This window comes from Opisthocomus hoazin, chromosome 12 (genome assembly GCF_030867145.1).
Source record: "Opisthocomus hoazin isolate bOpiHoa1 chromosome 12, bOpiHoa1.hap1, whole genome shotgun sequence".
Lineage (NCBI taxonomy): Eukaryota > Metazoa > Chordata > Aves > Opisthocomiformes > Opisthocomidae > Opisthocomus > Opisthocomus hoazin.
Window position 1 is genome coordinate 5,986,660 of NC_134425.1, and position 20,765 is coordinate 6,007,424.

A 20,765-nucleotide genomic window follows, 5' to 3' on the forward strand; every position below is an offset into this window, starting at 1 on the left:
TTAAAGATCAGGAGAAACAGAAGGTGGCAATGGCAAAATTTTTCTCACTGGAGAAGACAGATGACAGAACATACCCTTGGATATCATTTCAGAGTCACTACACTGCAGGCATAAGAAATGTTTCTCACACTCTTCACACTGGTGTAAATATAACAAAAAATGGCATTTCAGTTAATCACCCATGACAGAAGTGCATTATTTCACTCACGAAGGTACAGATCTATACACACACATGTATCTAGGCCTGATTTCTGAGATGCACTAAGTGCGTATAGCTGTCGAAAACACAGATAGTGCTGCTCAAAATTCATCCCTGTGATGAACAGTTTGGAGTTTTTTTCCCTGAAAAAAACTCTGATTTTATTTTTTTCAACTAATACAGTATCCTACTTTACTTCTTGGGTGGTTTGATGAGTATCCAGTTTTTAGCTGTTCTGTCTTGGTGATAATCGCTAGGTGGTTTGGGGCTTTTTAAATTTACTTTTTTTTTACTTGACCATTATCTGACTAAAGGAGAAATGTAGAAAGAAAGATAAAAAAATAAAGGAAAGTTCATACATAACAATTTTAGATGAAATACTAACCCACTGTAGTCAGTACAAAGAAGTTTTTCTGCTGACTACACACATGATCATGAAGTTTAATCCATTCTGTGAGAGTGAACATAACATTGATTCCCAGTTCACTACTTGTGAAACTATTTACAAAAAATTTAAGACATTTTTCTGACTGTTTGGTATGCTTTAAGTGTTGCTAAAATGCACCAAAAAATATTTTCCTGCACCAATTTTAACCATATTCTCAAATTTTTGTTAATTGATACTTTCAGGAATGTACACATTTTCACTGCTGGCATATTTATGAAACTTATTTAAAAGCTTAAAAAGCTGTACACTGCTTTTGAATACCTGCTATTCAGCAAAAAGTCTTATAAAAATATTAGAGAATTAATTAAAAAGTTAGTTCTTTTTCAGGCAGTTTCACTTAATGGTTATTGACAAGGAGAAAAATACACAAGATCTTGCAAATCCACTACCAAAACCAATTGAGGGACTGTAATAAAAAGCACGTTTCAATAGCATCAAGCTTGCTAATGTTCTTCTTTCCTAGCTTCTATTTATGATTCATGTTTTAGAAGTCAGAATACATACAGTCTCAACTTTAAAAAGACACTCCTCAGAATTCATATAAGCTGATTTATGTCCAGGAGCACATGAATATTACCTGCCTTGGTTTAGTAATACTCATATATGAGCAGCCAATTACTCTGCAGAAACATCAGGGGTAGAAAACCAAAATATGTTTGTTTTTGAAACTACACATATGTGAGTCTATTTTCTAAAAACAAAAATGCACCTGTATATGAAAACTGGTGCCCTTACCAAAATCAGTGTTAAAAAGGTCTGTTACTACTACACCCCACTCTCGAAAAAGGATTTTACAATCTTTGCAAATAGAGAACAAACACAATCAATTTGTGTTTTCAGCCTAAAAATCTGACAGCTTTCCTTTAACATCCAGAATTTATTTCTGAATAAAGTATGAGGTGTGGTTAAAAAAACAAAGTGATACAACCTGAGCAATTTTTGAGCCTCTTGCTTTTCTGCTATCTATTACTGAAGGAATATGATCCATCTTTTCAATATTCCACAATCTCAAAGTAGAATCCTGAGAAAAAGATGTAATTATTTTGATGTATTTGCATTTTACCAAAAGAGTGATCCATAAGGATGAAATCTCATCTCATCAGATGAACCCTCTCAGTATGAAAGCTAAACTCTCTCACATTTAAATATCATGTCTTTGGAAACAACCTTTAGCAATCTTAAAACTGCCTGCACATTTTAAAATAACAAAAAATAAACATACTTGTCAAATTCTTTTAAAGATTTTCTCTAATTACTTGAAGTAAATACTGATTACAACTTAGCACTTTTATGCACAACTTCACCATTGTCAAATTTCATCCAAAAAAAGCTGAAAACTAGGGACGAATTCTTCACATCCATTTCTAAGTTAGCTCCTGAAACCACATCACGAATTAGTGATTACCTTTGAGGCTGAAAGAATCCATGTCTTGTTTTTGCTAATCGCAACATCTGTCACCCAGTCCCAATGACCCTAAAGTAAAGCAAAATTTAACTAAAACACAAGGAAAAAAAACCCTTTATTATTATAATAAAAAAACCTATCTGTACCACAAATCCATTTTGAAATGCAGTGAGAAAATTCCCATCTAGGCTGCCTCATGTCCAATCAACAAAAAATCTTGCTATGAAGTTCATACTTCCCTACAGACACGTGAAAACAGCGGCTGTTATGGTATCTGGTAACCAGACCACCAGTTGTAGCACACAGAAGAGTGACAGCTACACATTTACAGGTTTAAGCTCCATTTAAGGACAGGTCTTTTCTGCTTTTAAAACAGTTTAATAAGGAATTGTAAAGAGAGAGTTGACTTCTAATACTCATTACCTAAAAAAAATCTTGAGGTTGTTTATCATGTGATAGTGGAGGGAAGAGCTGTGGGAACAGACAGCAGCTTCCCTCCGTTTTAAGGGAAGGAAACCAGTTCTGAAAGCTGGGCAAGTCAAGCAGCTGTATCGGATATCCTTGTTCCAACAACAGCAGCATTTGAGGTTAACAGCATTGAGTCAGCATAAGCAATAGAAACAGGTTAAAATCTAAAAGGGATCACTTACTCCAGCTAGGGAGGTTATTAAAACATGAATGGTGTTAACAGATAAAATTCCTAGAGTTTAGGAAGGCATGGTGTCATTTTGATACACAAACACCACACCTGAGAAATACAATAAAAAGATGAACACACATTCTTCCAGCACAGAGTAGTTGTCAAACATGCAAAAATAAAATGTGGGGTTTATAGCAGAATCTTTAAAACAGGTTTGTAAATTTAGTTATGAGCCCAGAATATAATGATATCAAGGCACAGATACTAAGCTGGAATACTCCATAGTTACAAAGACATTAGCATTTAAACAGATACCTTCTTTTTTATGGGAAACTGAGTTAGTTACAGTGATTGCAGTGAAGCGGGAAATTTGCAGTAGCTGTATTATGTAAAGCACCGATGCTGGTGGAGAATGTGTACCATTACTGCTCAAAAGGTTTAATCAGTACAGTTCCAATTCCGGAGGGTAGGTAATCTTACATTTAAGGTACGGGCATGAGGCTTAAGAGCTCTCCTATATGAAGATGCCATCTTGAATGTTACAGCAGTTGAAAACTGTTTTTAAGCACAATGTTTTGAAGGAAAATGGTCTTTTCTGAGATCTTCCAGGTGGGTTTGCTCAGGAGTGTTTTAACTAAGCCTTGAGTAGTGTAAGCAGTAAGTTAAAAAAAAAAAAAAAAAACAAACTCCATTAGTCACATTTTCATAAGACAGGAAAGAGCCAAGGTTGCAAACCTGAACTCTGACATTGCTTGACTTCCGTGAAATTAATATTTGCAAAATGCATGCACACAGCTTTATGAATACTGTTAATCTTTTTCCTTAACCCACATACCTGATGATTAGTTCAAGTCTTGTGGATTGTTTCCACTAAAATAAGAAATGAATGAAAGGTATCGTAACACAATACAGTATGCTTGCAAAAAATAAAGTCATGATGACACAAAAAAAACCCTAATGAAAGTTGAACTTCCTTTTCGTTTTATGCAGGTATTACTTACCGCCTCAAATTTTGGGCAGTATTTGGGAAGAAAAGAGAAGGCCTACCTCTAAGCAGGGATAACTCAATATTGGACAGCTACCTCATTAACAGAACTGTCCATCCTAAGAAGTACTGTAACATGGTGGACCACATCCCCACCACCATAAGCAGTAAAGTAAACCATGTAACCTAGGGACTGAGCTAAGCTTGACCACCTCAACACCACTATTTACATTTTTTTGAATGCGTGCCTTTTAATGTATTGTTTTCTGTGGACATAAGCAAGTAAACATATAGATACACAAGAGTATGGCATTTCAAAATTAACATATGCACTACCCAGGCTCCTGTTACTTGCCAGAAGAAACTCTCTCCTAAAACATAGGTATAACTCCATTCAATATAATCCTTAAATGAGCTTGTTCAAAGAAAAGAGAAATGTAATAGCCTATTAACAACTGACTTGACACAAGTAATATCTTTGTAGCTAATTGTATTAGAATATACCGTTCTAGGAAATTAAATCACACAAATCCAGAATATATTCCTGCCTGTATCTAAAAAGAATGGGCACAGGAATTTGTCAGGTAATGAAACATACAATGCTTTTAAACTAGCAATATATTTTACACCTTCTCATCAAATTAGTGACCAAATAAGAGATCAGTACCTTTAAGCTTAGCTTTTTACAGGCTGTGTCTGTATCCCATATAGCTACAGTTTTGTCATAGCCGCCAGACACAGCAAGTGATGCTGAAATATAAAATCAGAATACTGTATTTTACCGTTGCTTTGTCATACAGACTAATAAAAGAAACTCCTTCTAACAGTGAGTCAGACTTTATCAAAAAATTTAAGTGATGAGCTATTAGTTGTGCCTTAAAAAGACATAAGAAGTTTCTTTTGGCTACTTGTTGTTAATGTTCTTAATTTTGTAAATATTAATGCATATATTTAGCAAACACAACTGAGTGGAAAAAAACACAGACAAACGTTTTGTTGACTTAGAAAATTAAGGAGATATCTTGTTTAAAAATTATAGAGAATACTTGCAGAATTGTTAGGACAACGGTGAATAAAACAAAAAAAGTCGAGTTTAGTGTAGAAAGCATGCTTTCACATTCCAGTATTCATAGGCCTATCTGCATTTGCATGTCTTCAAGCCACAGGCACATTTTTCCTCAGAGAGCTGCTACTTATTTATTTGTCTGACTCAGAAGGCACTGTTTCGGTATGACTGCAGATTAACTTGCTGTCAGTCATCTTTACTGAAGTATTCAGGTAAGAAGTTGCAAAAGGAAACAGCCAATTAGATGACAACGTACAGAAACTCGTATTAGTCCATCCCAGTGAAGAGAAGAAAAGCTGTTTCGTCGCAGTAGCAGTTTGCAGTAACACTAATTTCATGTTATGGAGGGACTAGGAGTTGTCTATGATCTAGTGAAAGTAATGGAACCAGGGCAGTTAAGAAATAGCTCCCTGCTACCTCCCCTCAGATATAGGTAAACTGAGTCAGTTTCTTCCCCCTGTTCTCCTATTCATCCGAGCATCAAGCAGACATGAAATTCCAGGTGCCAAATTGTCTTTCTGCAACTCATAAATAAATCTGTTTTGAACATGCTAGTTATGTGCTCCATCAGTGTAGCCAAGAACACCCGTGAAGTTTTGCAGAAGTACATTACTAGTATATGTTGTTTGGGCTGTGAAGTAACGTTATGTTTGGGGTACCAACAAAGACATACATACTTTCCTAATTATTACAAATCAGTACAGTACTTACTGAACATGTTTTTTCAACTAATGTTAGGAGAATATCCACAAGTGCTAAGTTAATCTTTTAACATATCACTGTCCTTTTACTCCATTATGATCTTTTTATTACACCTCTTAATGGGTGTTATCAGTCAAGCGAGTGTTCCAGTTGCCTGGTTAAGGCAGAACACAGGCCATCAACTTCAATTTACTTATTTACATGGACAGCATTTTCTCATAATTAAACATGTTATCTTGGAAATTATGAGTCAACTACCTACATGATTAGAGTGGTCACTCATGGTTCATCTCAGATGTCCTATACATAGGTATTGAGATACACCACACACTAGTATTAAGATAACTCACCATCTTGGCTAAAGAGGCAGGAACTAACAGAACCCTCATGTCCTTGGTTCAAGGAAACAGGTTCATGACACCAAAATTCTCTTGTCTTCATGTCCCATATTTTTAAGCTTTTGTCCCAGGATGCTGTGCACAAGTAATGACCATCAGAGGTAAAGCAGCAGTCTGAGATAGCATTGCTGTGTGCCCTGAAATACAGATGAAAAACATAGCAAGAGTGAGCTTCTGTAACCATTGCAAGTCTCTCAAAGAGCCCCCTGCAACACTGAGCACCCTGTCTCTATCCAGTAAAGCACCATAAGCATATTCTGAATTTTAACCATATGAATAGTTTTGTAAAATCTCTGGAGCTGCTTACAACCCCACAGCCAGCAGGGGTTTAAATCCCTTACTGGATTAGGTCATTTTGCAGGATTGAACCCTAACTGTTAAGTGACAAGTGACCAGCTGATTTTTTTTGTTGAACATAGCTTAACAAGAAACTGTGCAGCAGCTAAAACACCACCACATTTTACTAAAAGCAAGTTACCAAAAAAGCCACCCATTTTTCATTAAATAGATAGCATGCATCTATCTCTACATGGAAATTTCAACTCCAACATTTAGAAGAAAAAGATTAAACAATTCTAAATTAAAGTCTAATTTTGGAAGCGATATCCATCAGAAAAGAAATGTGGATGCTCCAGAACTGGGTGAGGACTCTAGTGCTTCCTGAAATCTACAGCAGTGAAAGGATTATGAGCATCTCTTACAGGAAGCAATGCTGTAGCCACTGCAATTTAAAAGAAACATCACAATGTTCCAGATTGAATTTCCGATCCTAAGTAATTCCTAATCCCTCAAGGACAATTTTATTACAGTGTTTAAAGGCAGACTCTCTGATTATTGTTTTAAGAATTCAAAGCTAAATTGGTTGAGTTTATTTAAAGCCACTGATATTTTTACCGGTTGAACTGACATCTCTACTGTTGCATACTTCCTTCTTTAAATAACAACAATATCCTAAACTGACATTTTTACTTTATTTCTGACTTCAGTGAGAGATCTAAGAGTTTAGCATGTTAAGGCTCAGGAGATCATACTGAGCAAGGCTTCTGGCAGTGGGCACGATCTTCTCCAAAAGCACATAAAGAACAATATCTGGAAAAACAATCTCTGTACTCAGAGAGTGGCCATAATTGGTTCACTGTGAAAATGAAAGTACATATTGAGCTGGGGTCCACAGCACCTGTCCTGAATCCAGTCTTATTTCATACCTCCATTAACAATGTAGATAACGAGATAAAGAGTACAGATATGAAATGAAGCCAAAGAGGGTCTGCAGCTATACAAGAGAAAAGATTAAAATTCAAAATTATCTTCACAAATTGAAGAAATTATCAAGAAAATAAAAGGGTTATAACAGCCTCTACTGGAAACAATGCTGTCATCACTGCAGTTTGCAGGAGTCTTACAGTGTTTAATCAATTATCTAATACGTGTGCTGCCCGATTAGGTCAATTTTGTGAAGTCCAACATTCTGTAGCAACATACAAATAATCAACTGCACAGATAAGGGGTGGGAACAACAGACTACATCACAGTTCTGAAAAAAAAGGATGCAACAAATATTGACTCCTCTTCACTATCATGCTGTCAAAAAAAGAGCAAATCTAACACCAGGATGTATGAACAGAGGCACATCCACAGAGAGGCATGTAATAATAATTAATTTCTATTTTTTCCCATTTAGAGGGAATACTGTTTACATTATGGGGCCATATAATTCAAGAAAAATGTGGGCCAGTTGTAATGATCTCAGAGATCAACAACATGAATGATCAGTAAAACAGGAAATAGTAATTAAATGAATAAGGATGGTTTACTCTACTAAGACTCAGCAGATATAACAGAAGTTCTTGGATATATACAAAAATGTAGAATAAAACAAGGGAACAACCTTCAGACATGATCTCCATGTCTGAAGTGGATAATGTGAACTTAAGCTGCAGCCGAAACAGTCCACCTTAGGAAAACATTTCCAATGATCAACATAGTGAGGCAACAGAACAGATTGTTCTGAAGTCTGTGAGGTCTTCACTGGAGCTCATTAGGAGCACTTCAGATCACCCTGTGGTTGCTCTGAGGCCCGTGAATTTTATGAAGGGCTAAGGTGACCTAGTTGCAGTGCAAAGCTCAATTATCACAAAATATACTGTAAGAACTCACAATTAATTATCAATTCCCAACATCTAGATATATTTTCTCCTTTTCCTCTGTATTATTTTTGCTTCACTCCATAATGTTTTTAAAGACTTCACTATTCAAAATAATTTTATCTCCTCATTCATCAATGATTATGCATTTTTCCTAATTAGAAGAAATTAGAACGAGAAGTTCACTCTGCAGTACCATATTGCATGTGCTATCTTCTGCCATTATAGATACCCAAGAACCTAGAAGCTCTAAAAAAATAGCACTAGAAATGCTTACAGTCATCAAAATACAATTTTTCAATTACTTACAGCAGGAAGCTTGAGTAGACCATTTTATCCACACTTTCTATATATGCCCTCGGTTTGTGTATTACTTTATTTAGTTCAGCAATTATTGTTCATTTTCTCTAGCACAGATCTTAGCACAGATTTCACTGGTAAAAGACGCAAATAATGCCATGCATAATTAACTACAGTATTATTTCTTACTCATTAATTGCAGTTGAGGGGGATCGTGTTATCATATCCCATAGCTTTATGGTCTTATCGTATGATACTGAAGTCATTCTTCAATTATCAGCGTCAAAACAACACCTTGTGATTGTACTTTTGTGACAACCTGTAGAAAAACATCTGGGTTCAATGTCTTACAGGTAAGTTTCTTGTGCCTTTCTCAAGTAAGGATATTTGAAATGAATAATTTCCTACTTTTTTTTTGGTTACAAAAAAAAAAATCAAGGGCTGCATAAACAAGATGTGTTAAGTCTTACCTTGGATATGTGCCACTACTGTTGCACTTACTGCATCAAAAACATGTATGGTATTTTCCTTGTCTGAACCAGATACCACGTATCTACCATCACAAGAAATATTACACGAAGTTACAATGCCTTCATGTTCTACTGCCCACTAAAGAGAAAATAAAAGGTTTTAGAAACATGCCTGAGAGTTAGAGAGTGTTTTACAGCAGACTTTGTATAACCTGTAAGCAGATTCGGAAAGGAGGCTTCTGATACTACTTTGTTTTGGTGAAAGCTGATAGATGTATTTATACCCAATTTATCTATTTTTGCATTAGCAATAAACTTAAAATTAGACATGGCTACCATGTTCAAATCCTAAAATGTTAATTTAATCAATCTTAAATGCATCTTGAGAGACAGGTTGTTATTATTATCATACCTATTTGTATCTGAAATAACCAAGACATGTTCATCAAGAGACTTACACAAGACCAAGCAATTACCAGTACCAAAACTAGGACTAAAAATCAAGCCTGCCTACCTACCCTATCTATACTGTATTGTGCTAACAAAGAATGTTTTGTTTTCTTATCAATAACAAAGCAATAAATCTGAATTTTACAGCTGTACCTTCTGCAAGATGCATTCAAAAGGATACATACAAGCATTTTTCCTGTTTCCACATCCCAAGCCTTGACAGTGTTATCATATAATGATGATACCACTCTAAAAATGTTAATGAAAACAGCAATCAATGTTTTCACTTAAAAGAAAGTATTTAAAACATGAATGACAACATTTAATTCTGACAATGATCTTATATCCTCACACCCACTAATTTAAAACAGATTTTTAAAGGCTACAGCAAAAAATATTGCATAGCTTAGTTGAAAAAAAGGTTTATTTATATTTCAGATAGAAACTAATAAAAATGTCCTTCATGTAATTTTCAGTGCAAGCAGTCAACTCAATTTCACTGCATCCACTACAATATATTTAGTCATTTCTATCACTAGAATAATTTTAAAGCCATTATGATGTCTTTTTTAATGAATGTGAAGTGTTCTTGTCAGTAGGGTTTTTTGATTTTCAGTGGTTATGTTGCTGGGTAACCCTCTACCACAAACGTTGCTCTGCACAAACACAAAAACCACATTAGACAACAAAGCTATTCAATAAAGTTTACTAAACCTGGCAGGTTTCCATGAAATGGGAGGTAGAAAATTTTTCCCTCACACAGTTTTACTAAGACATTCCCCCAGACATCTGAAGTAATACTTGCATTGAACGTCACCGGATGTGGCAAATATTTTTAGTACCATTGTGGCTTTTTATTTTGATAAAGTTCATAAACTGTCACTTTTGTGCATTCTTTGCCTAAGAAACTCACTGCATTAATATTCTAACAACTAAAAATACAATTATATTATTAAAAACTTTTTATTTTCTCTGTAGCCATATACTTCCTGCAACCAACACAATCTCTGATCCTAAATGGAAACACATAATGCAAAAGATCACATGAAGTTTATGAACTGGTAGCATTTTTGATTGGAAAGTTGTTTCCAGGGCCATACACAACGGCATTATACTTGCTGTTTAGCAGTTTTCACAAATATACAGAATTGCAGTAGCCAGTGTAGCATGTGTACTATTCAGTGATCAAAAAACTAGTCAACTCTACAGTTTGATAAAAATTGATTTAAACTATGACTTAATGATAAAATATGCCAGAAATAGTACCGCTGAAGGCACTGCATGACCTACTTAGCTGCATGTTAATATACGCTGCAATTGTTTTAATTATTATGCCCACAGATTGACACTGGATTAAGATGCATTTCTTCTTTAATTGACAAGACAGGCTTAATGGAAAGGCTATAGAATATTAATAAACAATACAGACAGAACTTTTATGAAGGTATAAATCTCACTGACAGATGAACCCCTGAACCTTGTCTAATTCAATGTTGTTCTTCTATACAAGTGATACATATTTATACACTCCTTTCAGAACACATCACAAAGATAGACTTCCAGCCCTGTATAACTCAGGAACAGTATTTAGGCCAGTCTTTTGCCCTAAAAGAGGCCATACTCTATCAGACTATTCCAACATGCACTTAAGACAATAAAAAGTTTCTTGTTTAATTCAGCAGACATCATATGCAAAACTGAAAAGATTTAAGAGCTCCTGTACAAACTGCAGGTGAGAACAAGGTGAGATTTATAGTAGTGCATGTGGATGAAGCAGTCTGGCAGTAAACCGTCTGCTAGCAGAATACAGACAGCATAAATAGAAGTGCAAGGATGGAAAGAAGTAGGAGGAGTGTATGAAGAGAGATGTCAAGACAAAGTTATAACTGAATGACTTCTCATGGAGCACAAAAGTAAGCAAAATAAGTTTGACTGACGCAGTACAAGTTCAGAAACCATAGGAACGACTGAAAAAGTAAATTATTTGTTCTAAATTCCATATTGTTTCCACATGCACTGAAATTGAACCCTGAAAGCACAAAAAACTCCACTTTTTTATTTAATAATTTAAGATAGAAAATGGTCACCTTCTGCCATCAGGAGTCAAGTTGCACTCAGAAATTGGGGCAGAGTGTTCTTCAAAAACTTGAATAGGAAAACCTTTCTCAACATCCTTGAATAAATCCAAATGAATTTCATTAGGAAGTGCTTTGCTAAATTGTAAAAAACCACAAAGCATCACAAAATAAGGGAAAACAAAACTTGTGAAATCAGTAAAGTTAGTCTTTAGTTACTCTTACAATCTGACTCTCTATTCTTTCAAGACTGTCTGAAACAGAGTTCTTCATCTACCACACCCAGACTTTAAAACCCACATTCTCCAGGCCTGCCCATCCCTCTATTAATTATTGCACCATCATTTTCTTCACAAATGCAGTCTCCCCTGCTTGTACCCAGGTGCAATGCTCTTCTACACATTTCCCTTTACTGTCTGTATTATGTCAGTCATGTTCCTTCATTGATTCCTCGTTCTGTCACAAACATAAGCCTCTTGTCTTCAAATACAAAGCTTTTTGTGATTTATCCCCAGCGATCACCTCCCTTCTGCCCTACCTTTGATGCCAGCCTTTGTCAGCGAGTTATTATGTTTTCGAAATTTGTGAGTACCCCTTTGCTGTCCTTCATGTTTTCAAGGAGTCACCTATAACTAACTGGAAATGTCTCTCGTAATACAAAATCCCACTTCCATGTCTGGTTTGTGATTCCTAGAACAGCGATAAACAGCTTGCTGAAGTGCTGAGATGATGACCCATACTGCATTACTGGTTCATCTATCACAGAATCATAGAATCTTTTAGGTTGGAAAAGACCTTCAAGATCATGAAGTCCAACTGTTAACCTAGCACTGCCAGGTGCATCGCTAAACCATGTCCCTAAATGCCACATCTACATGTCTTTTAAATACCTCCAGGGATGGTGACTCAACCACTTCCCTGGGCAGCCTGTTCCAATGCTTGCCAACCCTTTTGGTGAAGGAATTTCCTAACATCCAATCTAAACCTCCCCTGGCACAACCTGAGGTCGTTTTATTTCCCCATCATCTTCTATCTAAGTCTGTTACACAGAGAGTTTTAAGTGATTTCAGGAAGGGACTATCTTTTTGCATACGTGTATAATGTCCAAAGCATAGTGCAGTCCTAACCCATGAGTAAAGCCTTGAAGTTTTTTAATAATACAAATAAAAATATGAATCAAGTTTTGTAAATGGATCACGGTGTCTGACTGTAAACACCAAAACAAAAGAAAAAACAGGGGGACGGCTGACATGCAGAGTAACTCACAGATCAAAGTATCACAGGATCAGTCATTGTACCTTCATCTAGGTAAATAACCTTGTATTTCCATGATTAACCCAATTATTTCAATTAGATTTTTGTTTGCAAAATGGAATTATCAAGGCTGGCCTAGCCCCCGCTACCAAGTCCTCTGTAGTCTCCTGAATTCTAATTGCTTCAGGTGTTCCTGCAGAGGAGGAAATCAGGCTTGTCCAGACAAAATTAATCTTATCAAAATAAATCAAAATAATCTTGCCTATACATGACTATGAGAATGTTTCCAGCACTCAGGCAAATACTTTTAGATAAATTCTGAAAAATAAGCATCGATCAACAAGTGTTTAATAAATCTTTCTTGAATAAAAATTATAAAATTTCTTAGACAGGTTAATCCTTCCACACTTTAGGCAAGTGGCACATTATAGCCTTTCCAGCAGAAAGAACATTCATGGATCTACTCTGCTCAAAAAAATTAATGGAGTATCTTATTTTCGGGTCTTGATTTCAGTTTACTTACATGTAAGACAGATGAATAGCATTTCACTAAAGACAGAAATATACAAGTCCCAGTTCTGAGTTCAGACAAAGCAGGAAGATATATTAGGGGACCTAATATATATTAGGGGACCTAATATATGCTTGCAAATATCTGAAGGGTGGGTGTCAGGAGGATGGGGCCAAACTCTTTTCAGTGGTGCCCAGCGACAGAACAAGGGGCAATGGGCACAAACTGAAGCAGAGGAAGTTCCATCTGAACATGAGGAAGAACTTCTTCACTCTGAGGGTGACGGAGCCCTGGCCCAGGCTGCCCAGGGAGGTGGTGGAGTCTCCTTCTCTGGAGATATCCAAGACGCGCCTGGACAAGGTCCTGTGCAGCCTGCTCTGGGTGACCCTGCTTCGGCAGGGGGGTTGGACTAGATGACCCACAGAGGTCCCTTCCAGCCCCTACCATTCTGTGATTCTGTGATTGTATGAAAGTTTGGAACTGTCATTCTGACAGTTATTAAACTGTAAATGTCATGACTAACACGCTGAGATACTTACTGTTATTTCTCCTATCTACAATATTTGCTTAAGATCTCCACATGTTTATTTACTTTGGAACCGATCACTAGCAGACAGGACTTCATTCTAGACTTCCTGGTTTCTTGGATCTAGCCATCCTCAGCTCTTGGATAACATAATGGTGCTAACCTGAAACAGTGCTAACCTGGGCTTTTTACACTTTTGGGGTTATTGGGTTTTTTTCAGAACATTTGACAAAAGGTTTGGATTACGGTAGAAACCTAGTACTGCACTTGTAAGAAGTCAACACTTTAGATCCTTTATAAAATTATATCATCTGTATTCGTATCATATCAAGGCATTACTATAACTCATTACTGATTCCTGAATCGAGTCATGACTGTTTAATACTTGCCAGATCTCAATACCTGCAATCTATTTAGCACAGCCACATTGTCATTTGCTGGCATAATATTCAAGGGCTCACCTAACTATGTCTCCAAGCTATCTTTTAGACTAAATTTAGATTTCATCACCCAGAATCTGTACACTTCTCCAGTTCAGATCTCGCCACTGCCCTCCCCAGGGTGGCTGGAATTTAAGGGAAAGCCCAGCTAACTATGCAAAACTTGGAGAAGCAAGAAAATAAGGGCTGCAAATCAAAATTTAAATAAAAGGAAAAAGCAAACAACTAGTATGAAAACACCACGGTCATGCTGACAACAACTGTGTAAGCCCTAACTTACACTTCTCCTCCACCAACAGCCATATACACAAACAAGTCTGAAAAAAGAACTTTCAGGAAAAAAAAAAGAGCAAGCTTCATCTATCAGCTTACAGTTCTAAAATATTAATAAGCTAAAGCTCTGCTTCAGTGTATGCTACATATGCTTACAAGGGTCACCCTTTAACATCAAAGAACACGTTCAAAGTATGAAATAGGAGTTTTACTGTTTATCTGTGACTGCAAAAACATTTACAGTTGCTATTTTTAAACTTCAGTAAAACATCTTCAGAAGGCTCCTTGATTATCCAGTCAGTCTTGCCTGTATAACATTCCTTGTTTGATTTCAAGATTTTTTTTAAATTGTTGTTGTGTTCAGAAATACCCAGAGCTTCACTGTTCTGTCACAAGAGCATGAAAGTATTTTGGTGTCTTCAAAGCAGAAATGGCAGGAGCTCACAGTGTCACTGTGTCCTCTCAGAATTTTAAATTGCATCTGTAAAGGAACAGAGCAAAGTTTCGAATGTTTTTCCTTGAAATTATTTTTGACGGCTCAGCCCACGAGGGGGAGTAGGACATCAAGAACCAGAGCAGAGTATGTGAGGTTACACTTCTCTGAGAAGGGTTCACATCCTCTCCCCGGCACGATCTTGGAGCAGGTTTACCAGATCTGGTTGAGAAAGAAAGGCTGATGGATGTGGATGTTATTTTCATTTTTCTGGGGGGGAATTAGGTTTGTTTTGGTTTTGTTTCCCTATTCTTCTTCCTCTCATGAAAAATAATATTTATCTTTAAATCTCATGAAGTCTCAAGGCTTTCAAAAAACACTTGTTTCCTTGGTTCTGGCCCATCAAAAGCAGCACATCAAGCGCTTAGGCCGCATGTTTTAGCCGAGACCATTACAAATTTGTGAACGGTATTTTGAAAAGCCTTTTCTTCAGTCGTTCAGGAGTTGGCTCGTGATTGTCCAGCATGCGTCTGCGTGAACACAGCTAACAAAAACCCAGCAGCCACCAGCATTAACCACAGGTAAACCAACGGAGAACTTCCCAACCCTCAGCTTTCTTCAGCCCCCGACTGCCCGCGGGCACGGAGCCCGGCCCGCCCCAGCGCTCCCTACCTGCGCCGCCGGCTGACGGTTGCCCCAGCGCTCCTCGGCCGGGGAAGGGTCCGGCAGCGGCCCCAGGGCCGCGGCCTCCCCGCGGCTGCTTCCCGCCGCCACGCTGCCCCGCGCGCTACCTCAGGCGGCGCCGGGGGCGGGGCTCGCTCCGAGGGCGGGGGCGCTGCTGCTCCCGCCAACGGCCCTGGAGCGCCGCAGGGGACGAGCTCCCAGCAGCCACCGCGCGAGGCACGTGGCGGGGTCCGGCTCGAGGCGCGGCTCGCGCTCCCGTCCGCCGCTGGCACCGAGAGCTGCAGCGTCTGTCAGCCCGCTGGCCCACAACACGAGCTGTCGCCAAGCTGTGTTTTCATGACATAAAATAAGGCAGGTTATAATTACAGGCCTCATCCCTTAGTACATTAGCCTTAGTAATTTTTGCCAAAGAGACCTTTTACTGGTTTAGATCTGCTACGGTCTGCTACGGTGTCCAGTCTGGAGATGTAAAACCAGCTCCCAGCACAGCCAGGAGCCGCAGAACTGCGAGCTGGAATTCTGCATCAGAGTCATTAAAAATACTTCCACTCAGTATAATTTTTTCATTGCTTTAGTTTTTTAACTTCCTAACTTAATTCAGACTGAAATTTACTCTCCAACATTTCAGAGGTCCTAGGAGATGACTGACCATACAAAAATGATTTTTAATACTTCAGTTTATTAAAATACCTTGTTTCATGTTAATTAAAACAGAGCCTGCAGTATTTCAGATTATGCTGCCCAGAAAGGAGTCTTTTCCACGTTACATAATCCATACATGTTGAACATACGAAGAATCACGAAACAAACATATGCACATTTACTGTCAAACAAATTTAATATGAATACAGTTATCTACAGCGCTTTGAAGTATAGATGATTGATCTACCATCACGGAGGAGATCAAACATTTGAGATCGAAAGTCACACAGCACTGAAGAAAGCAAGCTACCTCTTCAATACTGAAGTTGTTTTAATCTAAAAGGGGGAAAGAAAAAGAAGGAGGTCAGGCTGAAGAATAACATGCAACATTAAAAACATTTAAGTACTTGAGCAGTTTCTTAGTTTGAGAGAGGAGTTATGCGAGTCAAAAACATTTTCTCAGTGATGTAAAGAAAGACATGCAAATGCAAAGGCTTCCAAAATAACTCGTACAAAGAAGTCTAAATATTTTGTGCAAAATGCATAAATACATATTTTAGCTATTTAGAAATAAAAAGTAGTTTGGTTTTTTAATAAGAGAACACCAATACATAACTGAGGCTCAATTCCAGAGGAATAGAAGGCAGAGTCCTTTGGAACGCCAGCCTCTCCACTGGTACATGTCCATTCCACCAACAATGCAGACCCCAACTATTCTGGCATTAGGCCAGCTGGATGTGGTATTTCAAAACATATGTTGAGACCACTCCTCCAGCTAATAAGAGACACTAAACAGAAACCAACGCAGTAACTGTTCCACATGGGATGCACTTAAAGTTGACTATGATCTGTAGAGACAGTTACTTTTGCTTGTACTTTAAGTGTGTGAGCGAAATGAAATTGCAAATGGTTCTTTTTCGATTTTCACTTGTCTGTTCGCACTATGTTCAACTCTCTAGTTTATAAAACTGTAACAGTACAGTCTAAATTTAGCAGACACATATGTGACTCAAGCATTGTTCTGCTTGCTTCACTGCTCCTTGCTCAAGCACAGAATTATCTTAAGCATCAATGCCACACAATGGAGCTATTTGAATTGGATCTTTCACTAATTATCAACAAACAGAAGCAGACTCCAAACATTCTAAATCAGTGTGACTTCCAGTGTCTCCAAGTAAACAGAAATAGACAAGGTAACGGAAATATGAATCACCACCTGCACTTCTTCAACTTTTAATTCCCATTCCAAATACCTTCTGAAAAATAAGTCATCTTTAACTGCAACTTCCATTAACTAAAACTGCAACCTCCATTAACTAGCAAAGCTTTGTATTTAGTGCCCTTTACCTTAAGAGGCTTCTACCCTAAAATCAATGACCCTCTAGCTTACAATCCCTAATATCTGCAGTCCTTCCTCTCTTTATTAAAAAACTGAGCAGTATTGTATATTCATAAAGAGACCAGCTGATCCGTATTTGCTGCAAATAGGTTCACCAGAATGACAACTCATATATTGAGGTTTATGGTTATCCACTGCAACATTTGCAAGTGTTAGGTAAGCTTTCTGTTTACCTTCTTAAAAGTTCTTTGGGTGACAAGCCTGTGGTATCTATATCACTAAGGCTGTCACTGCTATCTGCAGTGTCCGAGCTGCTGTCTTTTTCTGATTTTTTATTCTTGTGTTTTCCTTTGTTTTTCTGTTTCTTATGTTTCTTTTTCTGTAAAAAGAAGATAAATATTTCATTGTGAAAAACTGGAGTTTTTCTGAAAGGCAACAGCAGCAAAAAGTTGATTTCAGTGCAGACTCCAAGCTTAATTGAAACAAAACACTTAACAATGACTCCTTTCCACAGCTCAGACCGAGCTAAAAAAATATATACTAAAATCACCCATTTCATCCCTAGAGCTCACCTCCTCCCCCAAATAGAAATTTCGTTATTATTATTTCTATACAAGCCATGAATTGTATGCTATTCTTAGAATATACCTGACGTCTTCAGCATACAACATTAAACCACCCACAATACTGTATCTGTAGTCACAGTCTAAATATGGAAAAAGCAGCACCCTAGCTCGATAACTTTCTGTTCCAAAGTTCAGGTTTCAAGACACCAAAGAAACTTATCTGCTTAAGTTCTAGTACCAGTATATCTATTTTCTACAACCTAGCATAAATAATAAAAAGTTTGGACTGGCAGATCAAAGAATCAACAATCTGTTTATTTAAATTCAATACCTTTTCCTTTTTGTGTTTGTGTTCTCTCTTAGTCTTGTGTTTCTCTCTGTTCTTTCTATGGTTTTCTTTTCTGCTAGGCTCAGGAAAACTTGCTGACACCTCTTGTTCTTGTTTCCAAGTAGGACCTAAAGCTCAAAGCAAATGCAGAAGCAGGGGAAAAAAAGAAAAAAAAAATTTCGTATTAAATTCTATATTAATCTATTAGGATAGTTTAAAAAAAAAATTAAGCTTTCAAATGGAAATGTCTAAAACATAACTGCCACCTTCCTACTGTAATTAAGTGCCTTTGCAATCTGTTATTAAAAGAAATTGCAAGGCTGGTTCAGTATTTTCATAACAATTTTTTATCATTGCCTCTATAAAGCTGCAACAAAATTCGTACACAGACAAATAGGTTTGTGCTAGTGGATCACAGCATGGTAACAAAGCATTTGTTGATGTCAGTTTGACATAAAACAAGCATTTAAGAGGTAAAGTACCTACCCACTAATGTTTTTTAAAGAGAAATATTGTTATCTTAAATACAACTTCAATGTGCAGAATTTACACAACAGAAGTCTACAGAACCTACCAGAAGAAAAAGCTGGAGGCAGCTTTGGTCCGAATTCCTCTGTTGCATCCAGTTCCTGCTTTGAAGCAGGCAACAAAGAAACACCAGGATGAGTTGTAGCAGCCACACTATCTACGAAAAAAAACAAAAACTTCTTTATTTGAAAGGAAAATAAGGTAACACTTCTTCCAAGAAGCGCTGAAGAAAGTTAAAGGAGGCTTTCTAAAAACCTCTAAAAAAGCAAACTGATCAGCATCCTGTGGACTGTTCTGGCCAGCTGGATAGCTGACATTCTGAAACACATCAACATACTGTTGTTTGGTTGGGCTTTTTTTTTTTAATTTATATCAAAATTGATATTTTACACCATACAATTACCAATTAAATTAGTATCAGTGCATGTGTTTGCTTTCATTTAGTAACACAACACTGCTTTTCCATTAGAATGAATAAAAGATTCCACAAGATTTATAAAGTTAATAAACACTAAAAGTTAGATGTTAACAGAACCAGCTGTGAAAGTAAGTGGACAAAGTATTTCCATTGCAAGCTGAGTACATTGTACATTTTGTTAATTTGACAACCTGAAAATATGTGAACTTTGAACAGCTCACTTACTAAATTTTACTAAGAAGAAGAGTAAAAGATTGGTCTTCTCCCTCTCTTGTGGAAGTATTCTGGCAACTTTTATAACTAGAATACAAATAAAATGTAACTTTTTGATGTCTTCATAAAATGATTTCAACGTGTCAGTATTTAGAGAGTGAATTTAATTATCAAAGAAATGCAAGCTATTTATTTCTGAATTTCTCAAATATGCACCATGAGAGAGTCGTAATTTATCAATCTTACAATTTATCATAGGTATAAAAGTTTCCCTATATTTCTCTGTGAAGTATGCCCTAACATTAGATGTTTTGTTCCCTCTCACTGTTTAACAAGCATATTCCACAGGGCAGTTTGCTTGTGAAATCTACGCAAGACACGTGGCAATGTAAACAACACTGTAACATGCAAGGCCTTCAGTGCTGTATTATTCACATTTTCTACACGCCCAGCTCCACCAATGTTAGACGATCTGCACAAGAGAATAGCACTGTCCTAGCAGTCCTGGAGTATTTGATCCATAAATTAAGCTTTAACGAGATATTTATAAAAATGAATATCCATTAAGTACTGCCTTGAACATTAGATGAAGAACTGTCTGGTAGATCAACTTGCTTGGTGGTCTCTGCATCTATTACTGAAGTAGTTGGCTGCTGTTCTTCATCACTCTCTTCTTCAGACGAAGACGATTTTTCTTCCGAGGAACTCACAAAGATGGCCTTAAATAAGTCCATAGATGGTCTGCTTTCTTCTTCCGGATCCTCGTCTTCATTAGGTACCTGCAAAACAGCATCATAACAAACCATATTTAAAAACAAAATAAACTATCTCTCTTTGGTAAGTAATGACTTCAAACATGCCAATGACATGTATTTACAAAACACTCAAAGTATCACAATACCTCTGAAATACAGTCTTAGGAACTGCTAGTCCAAAACAGTGAAACTCTGAAATGCTGCTAAACTAAGTCAATGTCCTGTAAAGGGTAGTGCCATTTGTGCTGCACAGACAGTTAAAAACAGATCCCAAGATACTGTAAATTCTAATTCGTTAATGCAAACTTCAGTCATACACTACTAAATTTAAGCAAAAGGAAGACATCAGCTTTCTCCCCACAGTATGAACCCTCCTCCATTCAAAGCAGAAAAAAAACCATATTTCGTGCCTGTGAGCAAAGGGAGTAAAAAGTGTAAGGGACTGAATTTAACTCCCAGACTGCTGAGCTACATTTTATCCTCTCTTAGGCTGCTACTTCAAGTATAGTCATACATGCTGTAAATGTTTTACATCTCAGAGTTATAACCTCAAAATTCTTCAAAGTACAATCT

General features: G+C 37.1%; 2 protein-coding genes across 7 annotated transcripts in view; both read right to left on the reverse strand.

Annotated features, from left to right (window-relative positions):
- On the reverse strand, positions 1 to 16,183 carry WDR88 (WD repeat domain 88). Its single transcript, XM_075433417.1, is given in 12 exon segments — positions 1 to 138; positions 1,576 to 1,668; positions 2,053 to 2,121; positions 4,345 to 4,427; positions 5,796 to 5,980; positions 8,477 to 8,606; positions 8,758 to 8,896; positions 9,393 to 9,456; positions 11,295 to 11,380; positions 14,657 to 14,767; positions 15,392 to 15,510; positions 16,171 to 16,183. Coding segments are annotated over 12 exon segments (1,230 nt in total).
- The window catches only part of GPATCH1 (G-patch domain containing 1), a 15,265-nt gene continuing 10,580 nt past the window's right edge, over positions 16,081 to 20,765 (reverse strand). For 2 of the 6 annotated variants that reach the window (XM_075433917.1, XM_075433916.1), the window contains exons 16-20: positions 20,012 to 20,216; positions 18,853 to 18,963; positions 18,282 to 18,406; positions 17,618 to 17,763; positions 16,081 to 16,381 (exon numbers count right to left, since the gene is read on the reverse strand). In XM_075433917.1, coding sequence (XP_075290032.1) covers positions 16,360 to 16,381; positions 17,618 to 17,763; positions 18,282 to 18,406; positions 18,853 to 18,963; positions 20,012 to 20,216 — 609 coding nt within the window. In that variant the 3' untranslated portion in view covers positions 16,081 to 16,359. Of the gene's footprint in view, positions 16,382 to 17,617; positions 17,764 to 18,281; positions 18,413 to 18,852; positions 18,964 to 20,011; positions 20,217 to 20,765 lie in introns of those variants that run through there. The other 4 variants (XM_075433915.1, XM_075433914.1, XM_075433918.1 and 1 more) reach the window with 3 other exon arrangements.